The sequence below is a fragment of the Macrobrachium nipponense genome, chromosome 18 (genome assembly GCF_015104395.2).
Source record: "Macrobrachium nipponense isolate FS-2020 chromosome 18, ASM1510439v2, whole genome shotgun sequence".
NCBI classification, from domain to species: Eukaryota; Metazoa; Arthropoda; class Malacostraca; order Decapoda; family Palaemonidae; genus Macrobrachium; species Macrobrachium nipponense.
In genome coordinates, this window is record NC_087211.1 from 72683209 (window position 1) to 72702803 (window position 19595).

Sequence of the window (19595 nt, forward strand, 5' to 3'; positions counted from 1 at the left end):
AGTCGTCCGAATAAATATTACTATTCAAAATTCTTGTTTCAGTAGGTAAAAACTGCATAGAAAAACCGCAACTGCCATAGTCTTGGCCGCCGCGGATAAGTACTACCCTAGATCTACCGTCATGGCCTTATATAGAGCTGATTTTCTTTATAATCTCTAACTTTTTTGTTTCTTATAGGTTTATAGAATTAATTTAATTTTCTTATCTCCCCCAGTTTCTGTCTCTGGACGCGTTTCACACTCGAAGATATTTAGCTTTGCAACGGCTCCTCTCTTACACGACCAAAACAAAGTGCATTACAGCAAACTTTTGTTACTTTTCAAAACCCTCATAAGGTAGGCTGCCCTCTGGAATTAATTAATCTACGGTAATTATATGACAAAAATACTCCCCTAACCACAATGATTTGGGCATAATGATTAACGTAAGGTCATGAGAAATAGGTAATACAGTAGCATAAACGACATTTCAGTGCTAAGAAGAATGGTGACATTGGCGTAGCCTAAGCTACGCTCAAAACCCCCTTTACATTTCGAGGATACGCTGACCAAACACACGTTAAAGTGGCTATTTTGGCATAGCGATTTAGGGACATCTGAAAGCAGACCAGAGGTAAATTTCATCAGGGATACACCTTATTGTAACCCTAACATAGGATTCAGTGCCTTGCCCTGGCTGACGTTGAACCACCTAGGTAGGCTACTAGCCTATAGGGCTAGTAGGTAGGTAGGTAAACTGACAACTGTAGCTAGGTACTAAAACACCCTGAACTAGTAGGCCCTAGGCTATTGTCGTATTTTAGGCTTAGTAGTAAGCCTAGGCACTGTGAAGTCATGCACTGCTGAATGATGTGTACCTAGGGTAAAAAACCGCATGGTACAGGGTTGCACCATGTACGATCAATGTGTACAATCTCAAAAAAAGTACATTATAACGCGTCCTGACATCGGAGATGGGCATCAGACGCGACTTGTTGTTGGTGAGAAATGGAGCCAAAGACCTCTACTCCAGTGTCAGGACGCGTTATAATGTACTTTTCTTCGGGTTGTACACACTGATCGTACATGGTCCACCCCTGTACCATGCGGTTTTTTACCCTAGTACAAATGTTACGGTCGAGGAGATTTTGGGGTTTTTAGTAGTATAGTACCTAGGTACTCTATAGCCTAGGTAGGTGGGGATGGTGTCGGTTAGGTTAGCATGTACCTATTCCTGTACAGCAGCTTACCATTTCAATTTTCAAAATTTTTAATTCAGTTGTTTACAGTTTCACGGGCCAGTTTCTTGGGCCGCACAACAACCAAATCCATCCGCACAGGTAAGTATAGTCCCTATGCGTTCTAAGTCAGGTTAGGTTGGTTTGTTTGGTTAGGTCACAATCATTGTTACCATACTGGTTGTTTGTTCCTCCGCCGAAGGTCTGGACGGTAAATTTAGGTGACTACCTACGTCCTACACACATAAACCAAATTAGAGTTACTAGTATTTTCAGCTGCTTTTGTGTCATTTGCTTATCTGACCATTCTTAATGGCGCATTTCACTTGTCATCGTTTCTCAGTGTGACCTCCAAAACTGTGAGTAGGTAGGGTAAATGACTGAGCAGTGGCATAGCAGCCACTGATCCTGGAACGTGGCTACCTTCCTAAAAAAGTACTTGAATTTGTTGCCATGAGCATCAGTCAAGAGTTATGGCTTATCCAGGTAGCAAACTGAGACCTTCTGAAGTAAATGTTTTCTTCTGAATTACAAAATAATGGCATAATTCCAGCGCTTTTTCAGGAAGTGGCCGTGTTCCGAGAGAGGTAGTCACTATGTCATGTTTGGTTATTTACCCTAGGGTAAAAAAAAGTTATTTACCCTAGGGTAAAAAAAAAAAAAAAAAAAAAAAGTTTTTCACCAAAAAGACCATGTTAAGGCTTGCCTTGAAGACCTGTGTGATCTTTCCTAGGTAGTGACCTTGAAAGGTTTTCACGGGTTGTTATCTAGGACTAGTATTTGATATTTACAATTTTTTTATGTTTTTATGTTAATCCCTAATGGACTTTTACTAAACACGCGCCAAAGATGGGTGCATACCAGGTGAAAACCCATGGGGGTCACTATTTAGGAAAGATCCGAGGTGAAAATTAGAGCAAGGTAAAGTTCATGAAACTGGATGGAGAAGTTAGAAGAGCCAGAAAAGAGTGGATGACAAACATCAGAGATTTAAGTCATGCTACAAGTGATATCTGAAGGTGACATTTTTGCATTGTGTCAAAAAGTTGATCTATGAAGCATACCGAAGGTTTCTGGCACAATATTATAGTATAGAAATTTCAAAGCAAAATACGTAGTGCAGTTTTAGAATGAAAATTTGCAACTTGTATTGTAGCCTGCCTACTTCCATGATAAGAGTGTATGTGCAGTATGTGTATGATATGGGAAGGCAGTGTGATGGGGGGAGGGAGAGGGTGATTTCACATTCACAATTGATCCCTGAACACCTTTTCTGCTGAGAGCAACTAATTTGTTGAATAGTAGCAACATCAATATGCAAAGAATAGTATGCCTCGCTGTCAAACTTCTTAGTTCAAAAGGTCCTTTATTCCTCACACCGTTAGACTATGGAACAGTCTCCCTGAGGATGTAATGCAATTGGAACTTTAAAAATTCAAGAATATATGCAATGCATTACTACCTTAATAGAATATTCTAGATATTTCAATCATTTACTTACATTTTTATCGTTATTAATTTGTTTTTATTTTTTCTCTCTTAATAAGTGGTCTCTTCCCATTTCATTCTGTTAATTCTTTCTAAGTATAATGACCATATTCTTTGCAAGCTTGAATTTCAAGTCAATGGCCCTTGTGAGCTTGTTCCAAATGAATAGGGTTCATCTTTGAATAATAATGATAAATAATTCAGTATGAAAAGTGTGGGATGTAGATGTGGGAAATGGGGGATGTTCACACGACAATGGTGTGATGTAAAGTGAAGGGTTTGGGCCAAAAACTGTAGCTGTGTTGGGGGTGCATGCATTGTAGGCAAACAATAATTATTGATGCCCAAAATACTGCTAAAGAAAAAGTTTCAGCAGGCATTGTCAAAATTATGGATGCAGCTGCCTTCCTGCCTTGACTGTTTCTTGGTCAGTTCTGATTATGATCATTGCCATGTACTATAGATGAATTATTTGTTTTCAGAAATATACTATACACAATTATGGACCCCCAGCTGGCTCAGCAGGCCTTTGAGGAACTAGGCACATTAGTCTTGCTTGGAATGCCAGTTGGTACAGAGTTTGGCATTGACATGAATACCTGGAATGTTGGGGAAAAATTCAAAGGAGTCAAAATGATCCCTCCTGGAGTGCACTTTATTTACTACAGGTATGTTAAGAATTCTCAGGTGCCAACTACAAAAGCCAAACTTTGTTTTACAAGAGCATGAACTTCAAATTGAAGACTGAACAGTTCAGAATATATACGGATTAGGGCAGTAAATTTTAAATGAAATTTTTATAAAAACAAAGTTTTGTTCATGAAACTTACCTGTCAGATATATATATAGCTGTATTTCTGACGTCCGACAGAATTTCAAAACTCGCGGCACACGTAGTGGGGCGGCCAGGTGGTAGTACCCATTCCCGCCGCTGGGAGGCGGATATCAGGAACCATTCCCATTTTCTATTCCTATTTTTTCTGTCGCCGGTGCTGCAAACAACTGTTTACAGTACCTCCGTCTAGGATTTTTGATTATCTCGCTTAATATTATCTGGATTGACATTTGGTATCGACTTCTGGATTGTTGGATTGGCACGCGTAATAGTGGATTGGTTTTTTATTTTGGATTGGCTTTTCTGTGTACATGATGTCGGGATCAAGTACTGGAAGTTTCAGAGTGTGTGTGAGGAGTGAATGTAAGGTGAGGCTTCTTAAACCTTCAGTTGATCCTCACACAGTTTGTATGGATTGCAGGGGGCATGTTTGCTTGGTTGATGTTCGGTGCAATGAATGTAAGGATTTGGATGATGATAAATGGAAGATGTATGAGACCTATCGACGTAAATTGGAGCGCGATAGAGTCAGGAGGTCTTCCTCCAAGGGCAGTTCTACTAAAGGTAAGGATAGTAACATTTCTCCTCCTCTAACACCAGTAGATTTGCTCAACCTAATCCATGTTTTGTTGCCTTTCGGGCCCCATGCTGCTGTCTTGTCTGGAGAAGGTAACACCCCTTTCTCTGATTCTGGAGTCTATTCGTGCTCTCGAATCTAAAGTTTTGGCCCTAGAAACTGGCCCTGTGAAAGTTTGTGTTAGTGCCCCTAGTGTTGTGGAGGGGGCGTCAGATCGGCCCCATAATGCCTCTAGGCCCTAGACCTCTATCGGACTCCCAGGACTCAGGGAGTGGGTATGTCGAAAGCCGCAAGAGGGTTTACGGGGGCTCCCCACCGATCTGGCGTCCCTTCGGCAGGCCTTGTTGCTAAATCCCAGGCTGCCAAGGAGCGCGCACGAGCGCGTGTCCTGAAAGATTGCTTTTCGTCCTCCGAAGCGTCCTCCCCGCGCAAGGGGTGGAGCGCTCGGAGAGACTCGCGTCCGTTGAAAAGGACCTTTCGCTTTGAGGACGCTTCACGTCCTATGTCTCCTCTTTCGTCAGAGGACGCTTATGACGCCTTTTCCTCCTCAGAAGAGAGGAAGGCTTTCTACCGACGAGGACGTTGGTTTCCACGCACAGGCGTGTTCACCTGAGAGGCAGATAGCTGTACCTGCTAGAAGGAAGGAAGGCGTCCCCCACCCCTCGCCCCTCGCCTTCTCGCAGGCTCAGTCCTGCCCCTTCTTTTGCTCCTTCGTCACCTACGAAGGATATCCTAGTGTCCCTTCAGGACCAGATTACGTCGCTGATGGCTCAGAGGACTCGCCCAGCAGCAGTCGAGCCTAAGCGTAGGAAGGACGTTCGGCTGCCTGTCAAGAGGACGAAGCAGCCTCATTCTCTCTCGTCTCGCTCGTCTCTCTCTCCTCCTCCGGATCGTCACCGTTCTCGTTCTCCGAGTAGATCTTTCGCTCTCTCAGGAGAGGACACTCGCCAGGACGCTCGGCGTTCGAAGCAGGACGCTTTGCGCTCTCGGCAGGGAGCTGTTGAGGACGCTCGGCAGGACGCTCGGCGTTCGAAGCAGGACGCTTTGCGCTCTCGGCAGGGAGCTGTTGAGGACGCTCGGCAGGACGCTCGGCGTTCTAAGCAGGACGCTTTGCGCTCTCTACAAGACGCTTTTGAGGACGCTCGGCAGGACGCTCGGCGTTCGAAGCAGGACGCTTTGAGTTATCGACAGGACGCCTTTGAGGACGCTCCGCAGGACGCTCGCCGTTCGAAGCAGGACGCTTTTCGAGCGAGGCAGGACGCTTTTGAGGACGCTCAGCAGGACGCTTGCTTGGCTAAGCAGGACGCTTTTTGGCGCCTCTCGTCAGGAAGCTCGCGCTTCCTCTCGTAGGGACGTGTCTGTTAAGACAGTTCCCGTTGCTTCTAAGGACGCTCCTCTTTCACAAGATGTCCGTCCTTCTAAGGATCGACGTAAGGGCGATTCCGTACCTGTAGCGGGTATTTCCAACCAACGGAAGTCATTGTTCAGGATTGAGACTACTGGACGTACTCCCTCTCCTGATAGGCGTTCTCCAGTTCCTCTTAGGGAGGAAGGGGAACTTAGTAGTCCAGGGAGTTCTGTCGAAGAAGAACAGCCGGTAGCTTCAGCTGTCTCGGACTACAAGGTTCTTGTTAGGCTGTTACGTTCAGCCTTCGGGGAGAAGTTCCAGCCGGCAGCCCCTAGGTCTCCTCCCTCTCAACTTTCGTCTTCCAAGACCGTTAAGACCCCTGAATTCGTCGAGATGAAGACATCGCTGTCGACCAAGAGGGCGTTTAAGAAGCTTCAAGACTTTATGTCTAGAAGGAAGGATCAGGGCAAGACCACTTTCGCCCATCCTCCCTCTAGACTCGCCGGGAAAGGAGGAATTTGGTATGAGACCAAGGAGGACGTGGGAGTAAAGGTTCCTTCGTCCGCTCTGGGTGACTTCTCCAGTTTAGTGGACGCTCAGAGGAGGTCTCTCTTATCGTCTGCTAAGGTGTCCTGGACTCCTGTGGAGACTGACCACCACTTGAAGGGACTGCTTCGCGACCCCCTAAATGTTTTTAATTTCCTAGACTGGTGTCTGGGAGTTTTAGACCTTCAGTCTAGAAGTCCTGATTCTCTCAGTCTGGGGGAGCTGTCCAGCGTGTTGTCATGTATGGACAAGGCCGTCAGGGATGGTTCGGAGAGCTAGTTTCTCATTTGGAACTGCTTTCCTGAAGAAAAGAGCACTTCTTTGCAATTTTACCGCTAAGTCGGTATCTCCCGCTCAGAAAGCGGAATTGCTCTTTGCGCCTCTTTCGGACCATCTCTTCCCCCAGGCTATGGTAAAGGATCTTGCAAAGAGTTGCAAGAAAAGGCGACCCAGGACCTCTTGGTACAGTCTTCAAGACGTCCAGCAGTTCCTTCCACTTCGACATTCAGCAAACCCCCCCCCCGAAGAAAGTCAAACCCTTTCGCGGGGCACCCCCCTCGAGAGCAGCTCCTCGAGGGAGAGGTTTTTCGAGAGGAAGAGCTTCATTCAAACCCAAAACCAGCAAATGAAGGATCTCGTCCTTCAGACGCCAGTCGGGGCCAGACTGGAATTCTTTGCGGAGGCTTGGAGGCAGAGAGGGGCGGATCCTTGGACTCTCAAGATAGTAGAGCGGGGGTACAAGATCCCCTTTTTACATCCTCCTCCTTTAACATCAACTCCCAGAGACCTCTCTCCATCTTATCAGGGAGAGAAGAAAAGTATTCTTTTCGATCTGTTAGACCAGATGGTCGAAAAAGAGCGGTGGAACAAGTCTTGGACCTAGAGTCACCGGGCTTCTACAACAGGATTTTCCTAGTGCCGAAGCAGTCGTCAGGTTGGCGCCCGGTCCTGGATGTGAGCAGGCTCAATCTTTTTGTAGAAAAGATCAAGTTCAAAATGGAGACGCCACAGTCGGTGCTGGGAGCCTTGAGACCTGGCGACTGGATGGTGTCTCTGGACCTGCAGGACGCGTACTTCCACGTCCCCGTCCACCCTCTTTCAAGGAAGTACCTGAGATTCGTCTTAGACAACAGGGTTTGGCAATTCAGAGCCCTTTGTTTCGGTCTCAGCACGGCCCCGATGGTTTTCACAATGATAATGAGGAATGTAGCGAAGTGGCTCCATTCGTCAGGGATCAGGATATCCCTATACCCGCGTCGACCGATTGGCTGATCAGAGCGTCGTCGCAGGAAGAAGTGTCTGAAGACCTTCAGTTTACGTTAAAGCCCTAGCAAAGTCTCTGGGCTTTTGGTCAACTCGAAAAGTCGCATCTGACCCCGACACAGTCCATCGTGTATCTGGGGATTCAGATGGATTCAGTGGCTTTTCGGGCGTTTCCATCCCAGGAACGTCAGCGACTGGGGTTAGAGAAAGTCGCAGCCTTCCTAGAGAGAGAAGCTTGTTCGGTGAGGGAGTGGGATGAGTCTGCTGGGCACCATTTCCTCGCTAGAAAAGTTTGTCTCGCTGGGAAGATTGCACCTCAGGCCTCTTCAATTTTTCCTTGCGGAAGAATGGACGTCGAAAGAGGACCTGAATGCGATCCTAAGGATCTCCAACAAGGTAAAAGTCCACTTAAGATGGTGGCTCGACCCTCAGAAGTTACGAGAGGGCTTCTCCTTAAATCTTCTGAGCCCCGACCTAGTGTTGTTCTCAGACGCTTCCATTTCCGGTTGGGGAGCAACACTAGGGGGGGAGGAAGTGTCAGGCTCCTGGAGAGGGGAACAGGTAGCCTGGCACATCAATGTAAAGGAACTGGCAGCGATATTCCTGTCGCTGCAGTTCTTCGAAGACAAACTGTCAAGCAAGGTTGTTCAAGTCAACTCAGACAGTACCACAGCCCTTGCGTATCTAAAGAATCAGGGAGGAACTCGCTCCAGATCCCTTTTTTCTCCTGGCGAAGGAAGTTCTGCTATGGGCAGACGCAGGCGCATCAAGATCCTGACAAGATTCGTGGCAGGGGTTCAGAATGTCAGGGCGGACCTTCTCAGTCGCCGAAATCAGATTCTACCAACAGAATGGACCTTGCACCAGGAAGTCTGTCAACAATTATGGAGATTGTGGGGACGTCCTCTAGTAGACCTGTTCGCTACATCAAGGACGAAGAGGCTTCCTCTGTATTGCTCCCCGGTTCTGGATCCAGGGGCAATTGCAGTGGACGCGTTGCTCTGGAACTGGACAGACCTGGATCTTTACGCCTTTCCCCCATTCAAGATCATGGGGGACGTAATGAGGAAGTTCGCAGCTTCAGAAGGGACAAGGTTGACTCTGATTGCCCCAATGTGGCCAGCAAGAGAGTGGTTCACAGAGGTCATAACATTCCTTGTGGACTTCCCAAGAACGTTGCCCTGGAGGAGAGATCTACTCAGACAGCCTCACTTCAAAAGGTTTCACCAAAACCTCTCCGCTCTGGCTCTGACTGCGTTCAGACTATCGAAAAGTTGGCCAGAGCGAGAGGCTTTTCAAAGGCAGCTGCGAGAGCAATCGCTAATGCTCGAAGAGCCTCTTCAAGAGCTGTCTACCAATCTAAGTGGTCCTCCTTCAGGGCATGGTGCAAGGAAGGAAGGAATTTCCTCTTCCACGGCACCTCTGTGCAATCAGATAGCAGATTTCTTACTCTATCTAAGAAATGTACAGAAATTGGCAGTTCCTACAATCAAGGGTTATAGGAGTATGTTGTCTGCCGTTTTTCGCCACAGAGGACTGGACCTCTCCGACAATAAGGATCTGCACGATCTCTTAAGGTCGTTCGAAACACCACCAAGATTCCACAGGCAAAGACCTCCCTCATGGAATCTAGATGTGGTGTTGAAACATCTGATGCTAAGTCCCTTTGAGCCTCTCCATGAAGCTTCTCTAAGGGACTTGACGAGAAAAACGCTTTTCCTAGTATCTCTGGCGACGGCGAAGAGAGTTAGTGAAATCCAAGCGTTCAGTAGCCTAGTGGGCTTCAAGGGAGACAGCGCTGTCTGCTCGTTGAACCCATCTTTCTTGGCTAAGAACGAGAACCCGTCTAATCCTTGGCCAAAGAGCTTTGAAATCAAAGGAATATCGAGTCTCGTGGGTCAAGAACCAGAGAGAGCCCTGTGCCCTGTCAGGGCTCTCAAGTTCTATGTGAATAGGACTAAAGAGATAAGAGGTCCCTCAGGTAATCTCTGGTGCTCGGTGAAGAGACCAGATTTGCCGTTGTCGAAGAATGCTGTTGCTTTTCTTCTTGAGGGGACGTCATTAAAGAGGCTCATTCATCTTGCCAGAAGACTGATATGAGCCTCTTTAAAGTGAAAGCTCACGAGGTCAGAGCCGTAGCTACTTCTCTTGCCTTCCAAAGGAATATGTCTATCAGAGATATTCTTGATAGCACCTTCTGGAGGAGCAATTCCGTATTCGCCTCACATTACCTCCGGGATGTGAGAACGATTTACGAGAACTGTTAGTTCTTTGGGGCCTTACATTTCGGCAGACACAGTTTTGGGGGCTGAAGGTGGCTCTCTCCCTATCCCTTAGCTTAGTTAGGTTAGTTTATTGTGTTTTTGGTTGATGGTGAGATCTTCTGTGGAAATCTCCCATTCCTTAGTGTTAATGTCAGGGGTTTTTTGGTTAGTTGGTCAGGTGGTGGTCGGTTGCTGTGTTACTGCCATATGTTTGGCTAGATGGTCTTGTCACATTGTGGTCACGTCCCCGTTGACAGAGCATCCAGAGTGCACCAGCACTACAGGTCCAAACCTGGCTGGCAACTCTGATAAAAGCATAAGCAGGCTTTAGGTGACAGTAATCACAGAGTCTACTTTGCTATCAGGTAAGGAACCAATAAGTTAATCTTTTATTTAATTTAAGTTTCCTAAAAATCCTAGTCTGTCTCTACCCACCATCCGAAGGTGGGATTCAGCTATATATATATCTGACAGGTAAGTTTCATGAACAAAATGTTATTGTTATAATACAATTAAGTTTGTTCATACTTACCTGGCAGATATATATAATTAGAGTGCCCACCCTCCTCCCCTCAGGAGACAAGGGTCATGAATAAATATGAATAGAAAATGGGAATGGTTCCTGATATCCGCCTCCCAGCGGCGGGAATGGGTACTACCACCTGGCCGCCCCACTACGTGTGCCGCGAGTTTTGAAATTCTGTCGGACGTCAGAAATACAGCTATATATATATCTGCCAGGTAAGTATGAACAAACTTAATTGTATTATAACAATAACATTTTAATTATACTTACCCAGTAATTATATAGCTAAGAGTTTCACTCGCCCGGCAGTTAAATTCCAAAATTCGTAGGTTGCACTCATTTTCTGTTTTGTTTTGGCTAGGTAACAATGACCTCCACCCACTTTCGTGGAGAGGAACCACTTGTTTGTTTTATGACCTTACAAAGAAAAAACCATGCTAGGGGATGGGGGCTGGGCTCTGATTATATACAGTAATTACTGTATCTAGAAGGAGAATAGAAAAATTTGCCAACATTATATAGAAATGTGTGTTGATTCCTTGCCTGATAAGAGTGTTGATGCAGGAAAGTACTGTCTTTGGTTGTCACTCATCTTATGTAGAGGAGTGGTGGTATAGTCAGTAAGCACCTACTACTTTAGTGGGACCTTTGTGGTGAAGAATATTTCCATGGCTAATAAAGGATAGATAAATTACCCCAGTCCAGGACTCAGTACCAATATAATTCACCAGAGAAAACTTGTTAACTATAGCCAAAACATGTCTAAATGAAAACCACCACCAGGCTTCCTAAAACCATAAACACCTTATATCAAGGAGAAAAAAGATTTTAGAAAGGGTTGCTTCTTACACTTCCTTTCCCAATACTGCACCAGCTGCAAGAAAAAGACCCAAGGTACTGCAATCATCATATACTGTTTCAATATCTTGAAGATAATGAGACGTAAACACAGATTTACATTTCCAAAATGTAGCTGAAAACTACTGATAAAGAAAGGTTTCTTTTAAAAGCCAGCAAAGTGGCTACGGGTCTAATCTTAAGAGCTTTCACTTTATATATAGTGAATACGTATGTCTTCTTGAACTGACGAGTGTGCTTCGCGGATTATCTCTTAGAAAGAATGCCAGGGGATTCTTAGACAAAGGTCTAGACAGTTTTTGACAGAGCACCACAGACTAAAAGAATCACCGTGAATGTCTGTAGTTCTATGCAGATAGTATTTTAAAGACCTCTTGGGACACACAGATCTTTCTACATTATCAGATCCCAGAACTTCCGTCAAGATCTTAATAGAGAGAGAACAAGGCCATGGGTTAGAGGGAGACTCGTTCATGGCCAAAATACCCTACCCTTTTGTCCAAGGCATGAACTTCACTGATATCCTCCTCTTTGCAATTGCCAAAGATATCAGAAAAACAGTTTTCCTAGTCAAATCTCTTAAAGAGAGACTGCATAGGTTCAAAGTGAGGAACTGACAACCACTTCAAAACTGTCAAAATTCCAAGGAACTGTGGGCGAATCTCTACCCTTGGAGGTGTCAATGAACTTTAATAAGATCTGAGATGTCCGGATTGGAGGGCAAGTCCAATCCTTTGATGAAAAACTAACCCCAACATGGCTCTATAGCCCTTAATGGTGGTTGTTGAAAGGTTCCCTGGTGATTGTAAATGCAATAAGAAGTCAGCTATTTGGGTCACAGACGTCTGAGAAGAGTTAGATGGCGAGGTAAAGTGAAGGAAGATATGGGGAGAAGAGGTTTGGTGGAGGATGATGCCTTTGATAGAAGGCAGTGGAGAAAGAGCATCAGGCAACTGAACCCTTAATGTAGGGATAACAGTGGGAAAGAAGAAGAAGAGGTCTGAGAAGAGGAGACATTGGCGCTCCTGCATCACTCTGAAGATCATCATTTATTCTGACAGATATCATTAGAGGATTGCCCTCTGCATTTAGTGATTGCCTCTGCAGCTGCCTTAGCAAATCCTTTCTTTCTAAGAAGCTTTTTGACAGTTTTGAAGCCTGTCAGACCCAGAGAAGACAAGCCTTGGTAGAACCTCTGTAAGTGTGGTTGAGAAGCTGCTGCTTTTGAGGAAGCAGCCTCAGGAAGTCCACTAGGTGGTCAATGACATCAGGAAACCATTCCTTTGACGCCCAGAAAGGAGCTGTTAGAATTAAGGAGACATTCTGGTGTGAAAGAAACTTGTTTAACCTCTTCCTGCTGAACCCCGTGTATTCTCGGGTTTAAGATAACCGTCATGCTTCAGTAAGCCCGAGTATACTCGAAATTCTGTTATATCTTTCCTAGCAACTCCGAATAAACTCGGCTGTTGTTTATACGTATTAGTCTCCCACCATTAGAAAGCCATTTTCTATGGATATAAGTGCCTTCTTATAGAAAATTGTAGCTATCTTGGTGTCACTTAGCCATTTGAGATGCATCCTTTCATCAGTCAGGACTTCCATTGTTTTTTGTGGATTTTTCTTTTATTATTATTTATACTATAACTATCATGAGTAGGGAGAGTGATAGTGATACAGAGTAGTATGATGGAATGGACAATTCAGGGAGCGAAAGTGATGGTGATATGATGTCAGAATACTCTTGATACTTCAGATAAAGATGATGATAATAATATTCCTGATAACCAAGGCTGGCAAAGAATGACAATTTCAGATGATAAACCACCCTCTCCCACACAGCTTGCATTTATCATGTGTAATTATTTTATTATACTGAAGAATTAGGAAAGAATAAAAATATGGATGAAAATGCAATAAAAATATATTCTATATTTTTTATTTTCCTTGGTTTTTTATAATTTCCGAGAAAACTCGGCCTTGAGAAGTTATGTAATAGTTGAAGACTATCCTGACAAAAATTTTTTTTTTTCTGAAGAAATATTCCAGGTGATTTATCACTTTAGCATATACTTTAGAAATAAACAATAAAAAAATATGCTTCATAAGGACTGGAATTTGGGATAAAAAATGTGAGAGGGAAGGGGTTAACACCTGCCTTATCAAACTGAATGGAGGAAAAGGCATAGAGATCTTTGTTCAACCAGTCCAGGAGAAAAGTGTCTACTGACCATGCTTGGGTGATCTGGTACTGGCAAACAATACAGAGGAAGATAATGGTTCCGAGATGTGGCATATAGGTCCATCATTGGTTCTCCCCAAATCTTCCACAGGTCTAAGCAGACCAGTGGATCCAAGGTCCATTCCATCAAGAGGACTTGTCCCCAACGGCTTAGCTTGTCTGCTAACACATTGATCCTTCCTTGGACAAATCTGGTAATTATTTGGGTGTTGTTCTGGTCTGCCCAGAATAGAAGATCTCTCGCTGCCTCGTACAGAGAGACAGAGTTCTTCCTTGCTTCACTATGTAAGATAGCGCTGTCACGTTACCTCTTGTGGACCACAATTGTTTTGTTCCTTACTTGAGAGTAGGACTGAAGGCTTAAATGCACAGACTTTAGTTCTTTCACATTTATGTGAAAGGACTTTTGCTTTGGGGACCATATCTCTGTCATCTCTTCCCTAAAAGAGCTCCCCATCCCAGGTCTGACGCATCTGAAAAGAAGTTCAGGTTGGGGCTCAATGGAAAAAAAAAAAAAAAAAAAAAAACTTTCCTTGTGAAAACCTTTCCTTGGAATTCCACCAGAGGAGAACCTCCTACATTTCTCTCGTCACTGAAAACGCGAGTCTGGAAGAGCCTCCCTGTTCCAGCTTGTTTTCAAAAAGAACTGTAGGGGTTTGAGATGTAGTCTGCCCAGGTGCATGACCTGTTCCATTGATGATAGAAAACCGAGAAGGCTCATCCAATTGTTGGCTGAGCATTCTTCCAGAGCAAGAATCTCCTGTACCTTCTTTAGGCAAGAGTCTATCCTTTTAGGTGTCGGAAAAGTCCCTAAATCCTGAGACGCTGCGTATTATCATCCCCAAATATTGAATCCTCTGAGAGGGGATCAATTGGGATTTCTGGTGGTTCACTAGAATTCCTAATTCTTGTACTAACAAGAGAAGTCTTCCCAAGGTCCTCCTTGCATTGACTCTCCAAATGGGCTCTGAGAAGCCAATTGTCCAAATACGTACAGGGAGATTCTTATCCCCTGTAAGTGCAGCCACTCTGCAATGGGAGCCATCACTCTGGTGAAAACCTGAGCCACTGTCGTAAGTCCGAAGCAAAGAACCTGAAATTGATGAGTCTTTCCCTTGAACACAAACCTGAACCTGGGTACTTCCTTGAACTGTAGGTCTACAGACGTCATCCAGTCTCCTGGGCGAGTGGACGACAGGACTGACTGGTTTGTTTCCATCTTGAATTTTATCTTCAAGATGACATTGAGAGCGCTGACATCCAAGGGGGGCCTCCAGCCCCCTGATGACTTGGGGACCACGAACAGATGGTTTTAAGAACCTGGAGAATGAGGGTCCTGTACTGGCTCTATTGCCCCGAAAACTTCTAACCTTGCGAATAAGGAGCCAAGACGACTGGCGTGTTGACTAAGGGAGGCATTTTCACAAAGGGGATGATATAACCTTTGAGCGCCTTCACTATCCAGGCTTCTGCTCCCTTCTTCTGTCAAACTTCCCAAAATAAAAGTCTGGCTCCGACTTGTACACGGGTCTCCTCACTTGCGAGAGGGACCTTTACAGAAGCTCTCTTGACTGCTTTTGAGGCAAAATGAGTACTTCCTCTGAAACAGGAAAAGATCTCGGTCCGGCGAAAGGGCTGCGTTCTTGAAGAAAGAGACTGCTTTGCACTTATGGCACAAGTCTCCCTTGACCATTTGAAGGACTGAGCGAGAAGATCCCAAGTGCTTTTCTTCTGCGACTCAGAGGCTATGTCGAGGACCGTAGACTAGGGAAACAGGTGCTTTTTATCCAACGGAGAATACAGCAACTGCACCTTGCTGTGATTCCACTCAGGAGGGCGCTACCAGGCACTTGTTGATTGTAGAGGGTTCTGGCACCAATAGGTGCTTGACCACTTTCAACAGAGCGGGCGCATCCGAAGCTGCAGGAGCCAAAAGTGCCGTATCTTGATGAGGGACAGTTGAACTACGATGAGTCTTGGGCGCTTTCTATCTCTACCCAATTTTCTTAAATGAGATTTTAAGTTCATACGTGTTCTCTCATCCCAGTCAACACACTCATTACATCTTACATCCAAAGAACATATGTACTTGTTCATGACAAACTGAACACAATGTATGTCTTACATCCATTCGCACAATACCTAATGTTAGCAACACTAGAGTCCGACATGTTGCAAATAGAATCAAGTTGGTAAGCAAAGTAAAATACTATCCAGTTCTTTAGTAATAGAAACCTAAATCTAAATAGATATTGTCGACTCGGCCAACACAATGCAAAAATACTAAACCAAACGCTGATAAACAAAGGAAAAGCTAAGAATTCCAGAATTAACTGCAGCTGACAGCTAGTCTGTAATCATCAGCTGGTAGAGACAAACTGAGCAAGTGAAACTCTTAGCTATATAATTACTGGGTAAGTCCCATAATTAAAACTGCCTTGTAATTTGACATAGAAGTTTTCCTCACCTCTCCATAATTTTTTGTGCATTTGGAACACAAGAACAAGTGTTATTTGTTACCAGCCTCATAATTAATACCAAGTGAAGAGCAAACACAAACCACCACCTTGGACTGATCAGTGGGTCAGGTTAATGCAAGACATTAGGTAAATTGTGAACTATTGAAGTATGTAACGTACATAGTATTTTGTTGACAAGCAAAGCATTACTTTCAAATATGCTAGTAATTTAATCTCATACATCTTTTGACTGGCATTTTTGGGGAATAAAAAATGCTGATACTTTGTTACCTTGTAACTTTTTTCTGAAGACTAACCAAAAGGCTTTCATGGGTTGTTACGTAATTTTATTTTTGATGGACTGGTTGAGCCTAAACTGTATAGTAAGGAATGATATATATAATATGCAAAATGGTCAAGTTTTAGTCACTGTTTTGATAGCTTCTTTAAATTTATGTTACATAGATTTTTTTGCATCCATGATGATGTGTGTGATATCATGAGAAAGGCAAATGATTATAAAAAAAAAAAACATGGCTTGGCTATGTAGCTGTAATTTTTCTGTAAAATAAGTTTCTTATGATGGATGAAATTTACATGACACTGAAATTTATTCCTGTATTTCAGTGCTGTTAGTAGACAAGGAGAAACTGCACCAAGGACTGGATTTTTTCATTATTTTAAACAAAAAGACTTGGTGGTGCGGCATTATGATCCTTCTGCTGAGGATCTTGAAAGCAAAGGTAAGGGAATAACTCTGGGGGACAACTCAGGACTTTGAACCTCTCAGGTTTGTATAGTTAGGATAAATTTATATTACTATACTGAAATTTTTTTCATGCTATGAAAGAAAAAAATTTTGGCATAACAGACCATTTGTATTTTAGATCCTGATCATGAAGAAGTTGAGAGGATTCGCACCAATCTTCGAGATCTTGACCGGTTTTTAGGCCCTTATCCTATGGATTCATGGAGAAAGTGGGTCTCTCTCACCCAGCACATTTTTTTAGAAGACATGGAAAGAATGATTCCATTGACAGGTAATTTTATCTTATTTTAGATTTTTTAAAACTTTTGTGGTCTGTCAGTAGCCATATATCAGCTAACTTCAGTGAAATGACAAATTTGTTATTAATTTGCATTTTTTATAGCTAACAAACCTGAGGTCTTAAAAATAGGATTGTAAATTCAAGGAATCTGTGTCATCGGGCATCCGATGCATAGTTGAGGTTGATGCGAGTCCAGAGAGTGTGCTTGTAGAAAGTGTGCTTGAATCCAGTGATGCATCAGTCTTTCTTCCACCCCAGGATGAAATGTAAGAATGGAGACTAGAGGTGGGCAGTCAATGTTAAAACCTCAGATTTGTTAGCTATGAATAAAAATTTGCCATTTGTTCATACACGGAACAACCCTTCAGTGTTAACAATAACATAGATTCATAATTGGAGGAAGGTATCAGCACACCTGATCATTCTTCTTAGAAAAGAAATGAGGATTCTAAAGAAGAGGACCTAAGCTTTTGAGATGTTAGGTATGTGGATATCTAACATTCAGTGCACTGGGTTTAAATATACAATGAAACATGTCCAGATTCATTGCATTCATGAAAGTCCAAAAAAATTATCTATCAAGCAACAAACCATGTCAGCCACAAGACAGGTTTGTCACCACTCCTCACTCCCTTGCTGGAGAGAGGCATTTAAGCTACTGAGAAGCAGATTTGCATGTTGCATGGAACATGAAAAACGCTGTAACACCGTTACAGCGTTTTTCATGTTCCATGAAAACTAACAGCACTGAAATACAGGAATGCAGTGCTCACCTGCATCAAGCCAATTCCAGCGTATGATGTGTCTATTCTTCAAACTGCTCGTAGTTATGAAGAAAGAAGAAAGGGGAAAGAAAAGAGACCAGTCATCTCCCTCATTCCCTACACACAATCATCTTAGGCAAGATACAAACAAACAGTCCCACCAGGGGCACTGGATGAGCCACACTTTTTGAACAGCCACCACTGGACCCAAGGAAAAAAAAATGTCTAAGGATTTGTGGGCAACGTTCTTCAGGCAGAAAAAAGTGAAAGTGGTTTGACACAGTCATGAACCAGTTCTATTCAAAATCCTATGAACAGATAAGTACTTTTAAAATATCAGGGCGGAACCTAATCCTCTGATGTCATGCATTTCTGCATGCACCCAATTGGTGAGAGAACTTGACGATGAGGAGTTGGCTTGTCTAATCACCTCATGTAGAAAAACAAAAGGGTGTTCTGTGACTCCACTTTCTTGACCTGGCTTGTGTTAACATGAAATTGACGACACCTAACCTCCAGGTGACAAGATGTTCAGATAATGACGCAGTGCTTTGACAGGACCCTGAAGCTTCCCAACTCTTTCAAGGAAGCCAAGGTCAGAAGGAAAACTGTTTCCAAAGTCAGTTTCCTGGAAGATGATTGACACTAGAAGGTATTCAAGATTCTCTGTGACATCTCTTTATTGCTTTCTGCCTTTTATTTTTTATCTGTTCCTTTTGATCTCTTCTCACTCTGCTGTTTAATTTTATCTTTTAATTTTCCAGTTTTTAGTACTTATTGAGGGAATGATGCAACTAGCAGCTTGTTTGTGTTGTCTTGTTTAACTAATTTAAAACAGTAATGATCTCTCGTGAAATTATGTTGCCATTACAACATATGATTGTCAAGTTCACTATTCAGCCTTTCTCTGTTTCTAGTACTTCAATTTTTCAGAGCCATTTCTTGACAAAGTTTGATATTTATATAGTAGTCTAAGATCAAAGTTAGTTTTTGAAGATTTCTTTCTACAGGCAAAATCAGTTCTGTACCAGAGTTGATTTCACTAAACCAAAGTTTTACATCAAATGCGGCAAACAAAAAAAAGAATGAAGGCAATATATCTCATAGTTCAGAAGAGCAATCTTCAGGAGAAAATCAACAAGAATGTGCCACCACTTCCTCTCAGCCATATAAATCTTCAATTCCTGACCTAGAGCCAATGCCAGGTACAGAAATAAGGTTCAGCAAGTTTCCTAGCCGACCATATCCCGAGGGGGCAAGCCCAAGTGAAATCACCCGCTGTAGTCTTGATTCATCATATTCTGTTGAGAAGCTTGTTGAAAACATTGGAAGGTAAGGAATTTAGAGGAAGTACTGTAATACTAAGGAATCTCATTGTTCTTTAATTTTGAAATAGCTCTGGTTAAAATGTTAAGGGGTATTAAGAAATAGTTTTGAAATTGAAGAGGGTGTGAGTTTTCTTATTTTTTAAGTGTTGCAAGGTATGATAATCATATAATACTGTAATATTTTAATCATCATCACTGGGAAAATACATACTATTTGAAAAGATGGTTTAAAATAGTAAACCATAAACAGCACAGGTTTGATAAAACCGGGACTTTAGTTCATAAAAAAATCATTTATGAACGGTAAATTATTCTAACAAATGTCACAAACATTCATTTTAAACAAATCATCCCAAATAAGGATACCAAACCATGCCTTTTCTGATCAGGACCATATGAACTTTGAAATTTAGTAGAACTAACTCAAATTGCAAGTAGCACTTAATTTTTATACATACAGTTAATGAACTTTCCTGCCAGATATATACTTAGCTTACGTCTCTGACGTCACGACAGAATTCAAAACTCGCGGCAAATGCGACAGGTAGGTCAGGTGATCTACCCCACCCGCCGCTGGGTGGCAGGTGTATGAACCAATCCCCCTTTCCAGTCATAATTTTTCTGTCGCCGGTGTCGACTACATCTGTTGTCGATACCTCTCGATTTTGGATTATTACTCGTTTTCGCCCTGGATTGTTTCATCGGACTTTTGGTGAAGTACCTGCTCCTTGGCTTGGCATTTGCGATTTGTGGACCGGTTTTTGATTATTCTTTTGATTATTCTTGGAATTTCATTATGTCTGATTTAGAAATTAAGAAATCAACTATGTTCAG

General features: G+C 43.2%; 1 protein-coding gene across 3 annotated transcripts; it reads left to right on the plus strand.

The window, feature by feature from the left end:
- The first annotated feature begins 197 nt into the window (after positions 1-197).
- On the plus strand, positions 198-18784 carry LOC135197155 (protein AAR2 homolog). Of its 3 annotated transcripts, none has more exons than XM_064224133.1 (5): positions 198-336; positions 3188-3373; positions 16248-16363; positions 16508-16660; positions 18444-18784. In XM_064224133.1, exons 2-5 carry the CDS (start codon positions 3207-3209, stop codon positions 18767-18769), a joined length of 762 nt encoding a protein of 253 aa, XP_064080203.1. In that variant the 5' UTR covers positions 198-336; positions 3188-3206; the 3' UTR covers positions 18770-18784. The 3 variants fall into 3 exon arrangements, with proteins under 3 accessions (XP_064080203.1, XP_064080202.1, XP_064080201.1); XM_064224132.1 differs by having other exon boundaries at positions 269-368; XM_064224131.1 differs by lacking the exon at positions 198-336 and adding an exon at positions 451-613.
- The last annotated feature ends 811 nt before the right edge of the window (positions 18785-19595 follow it).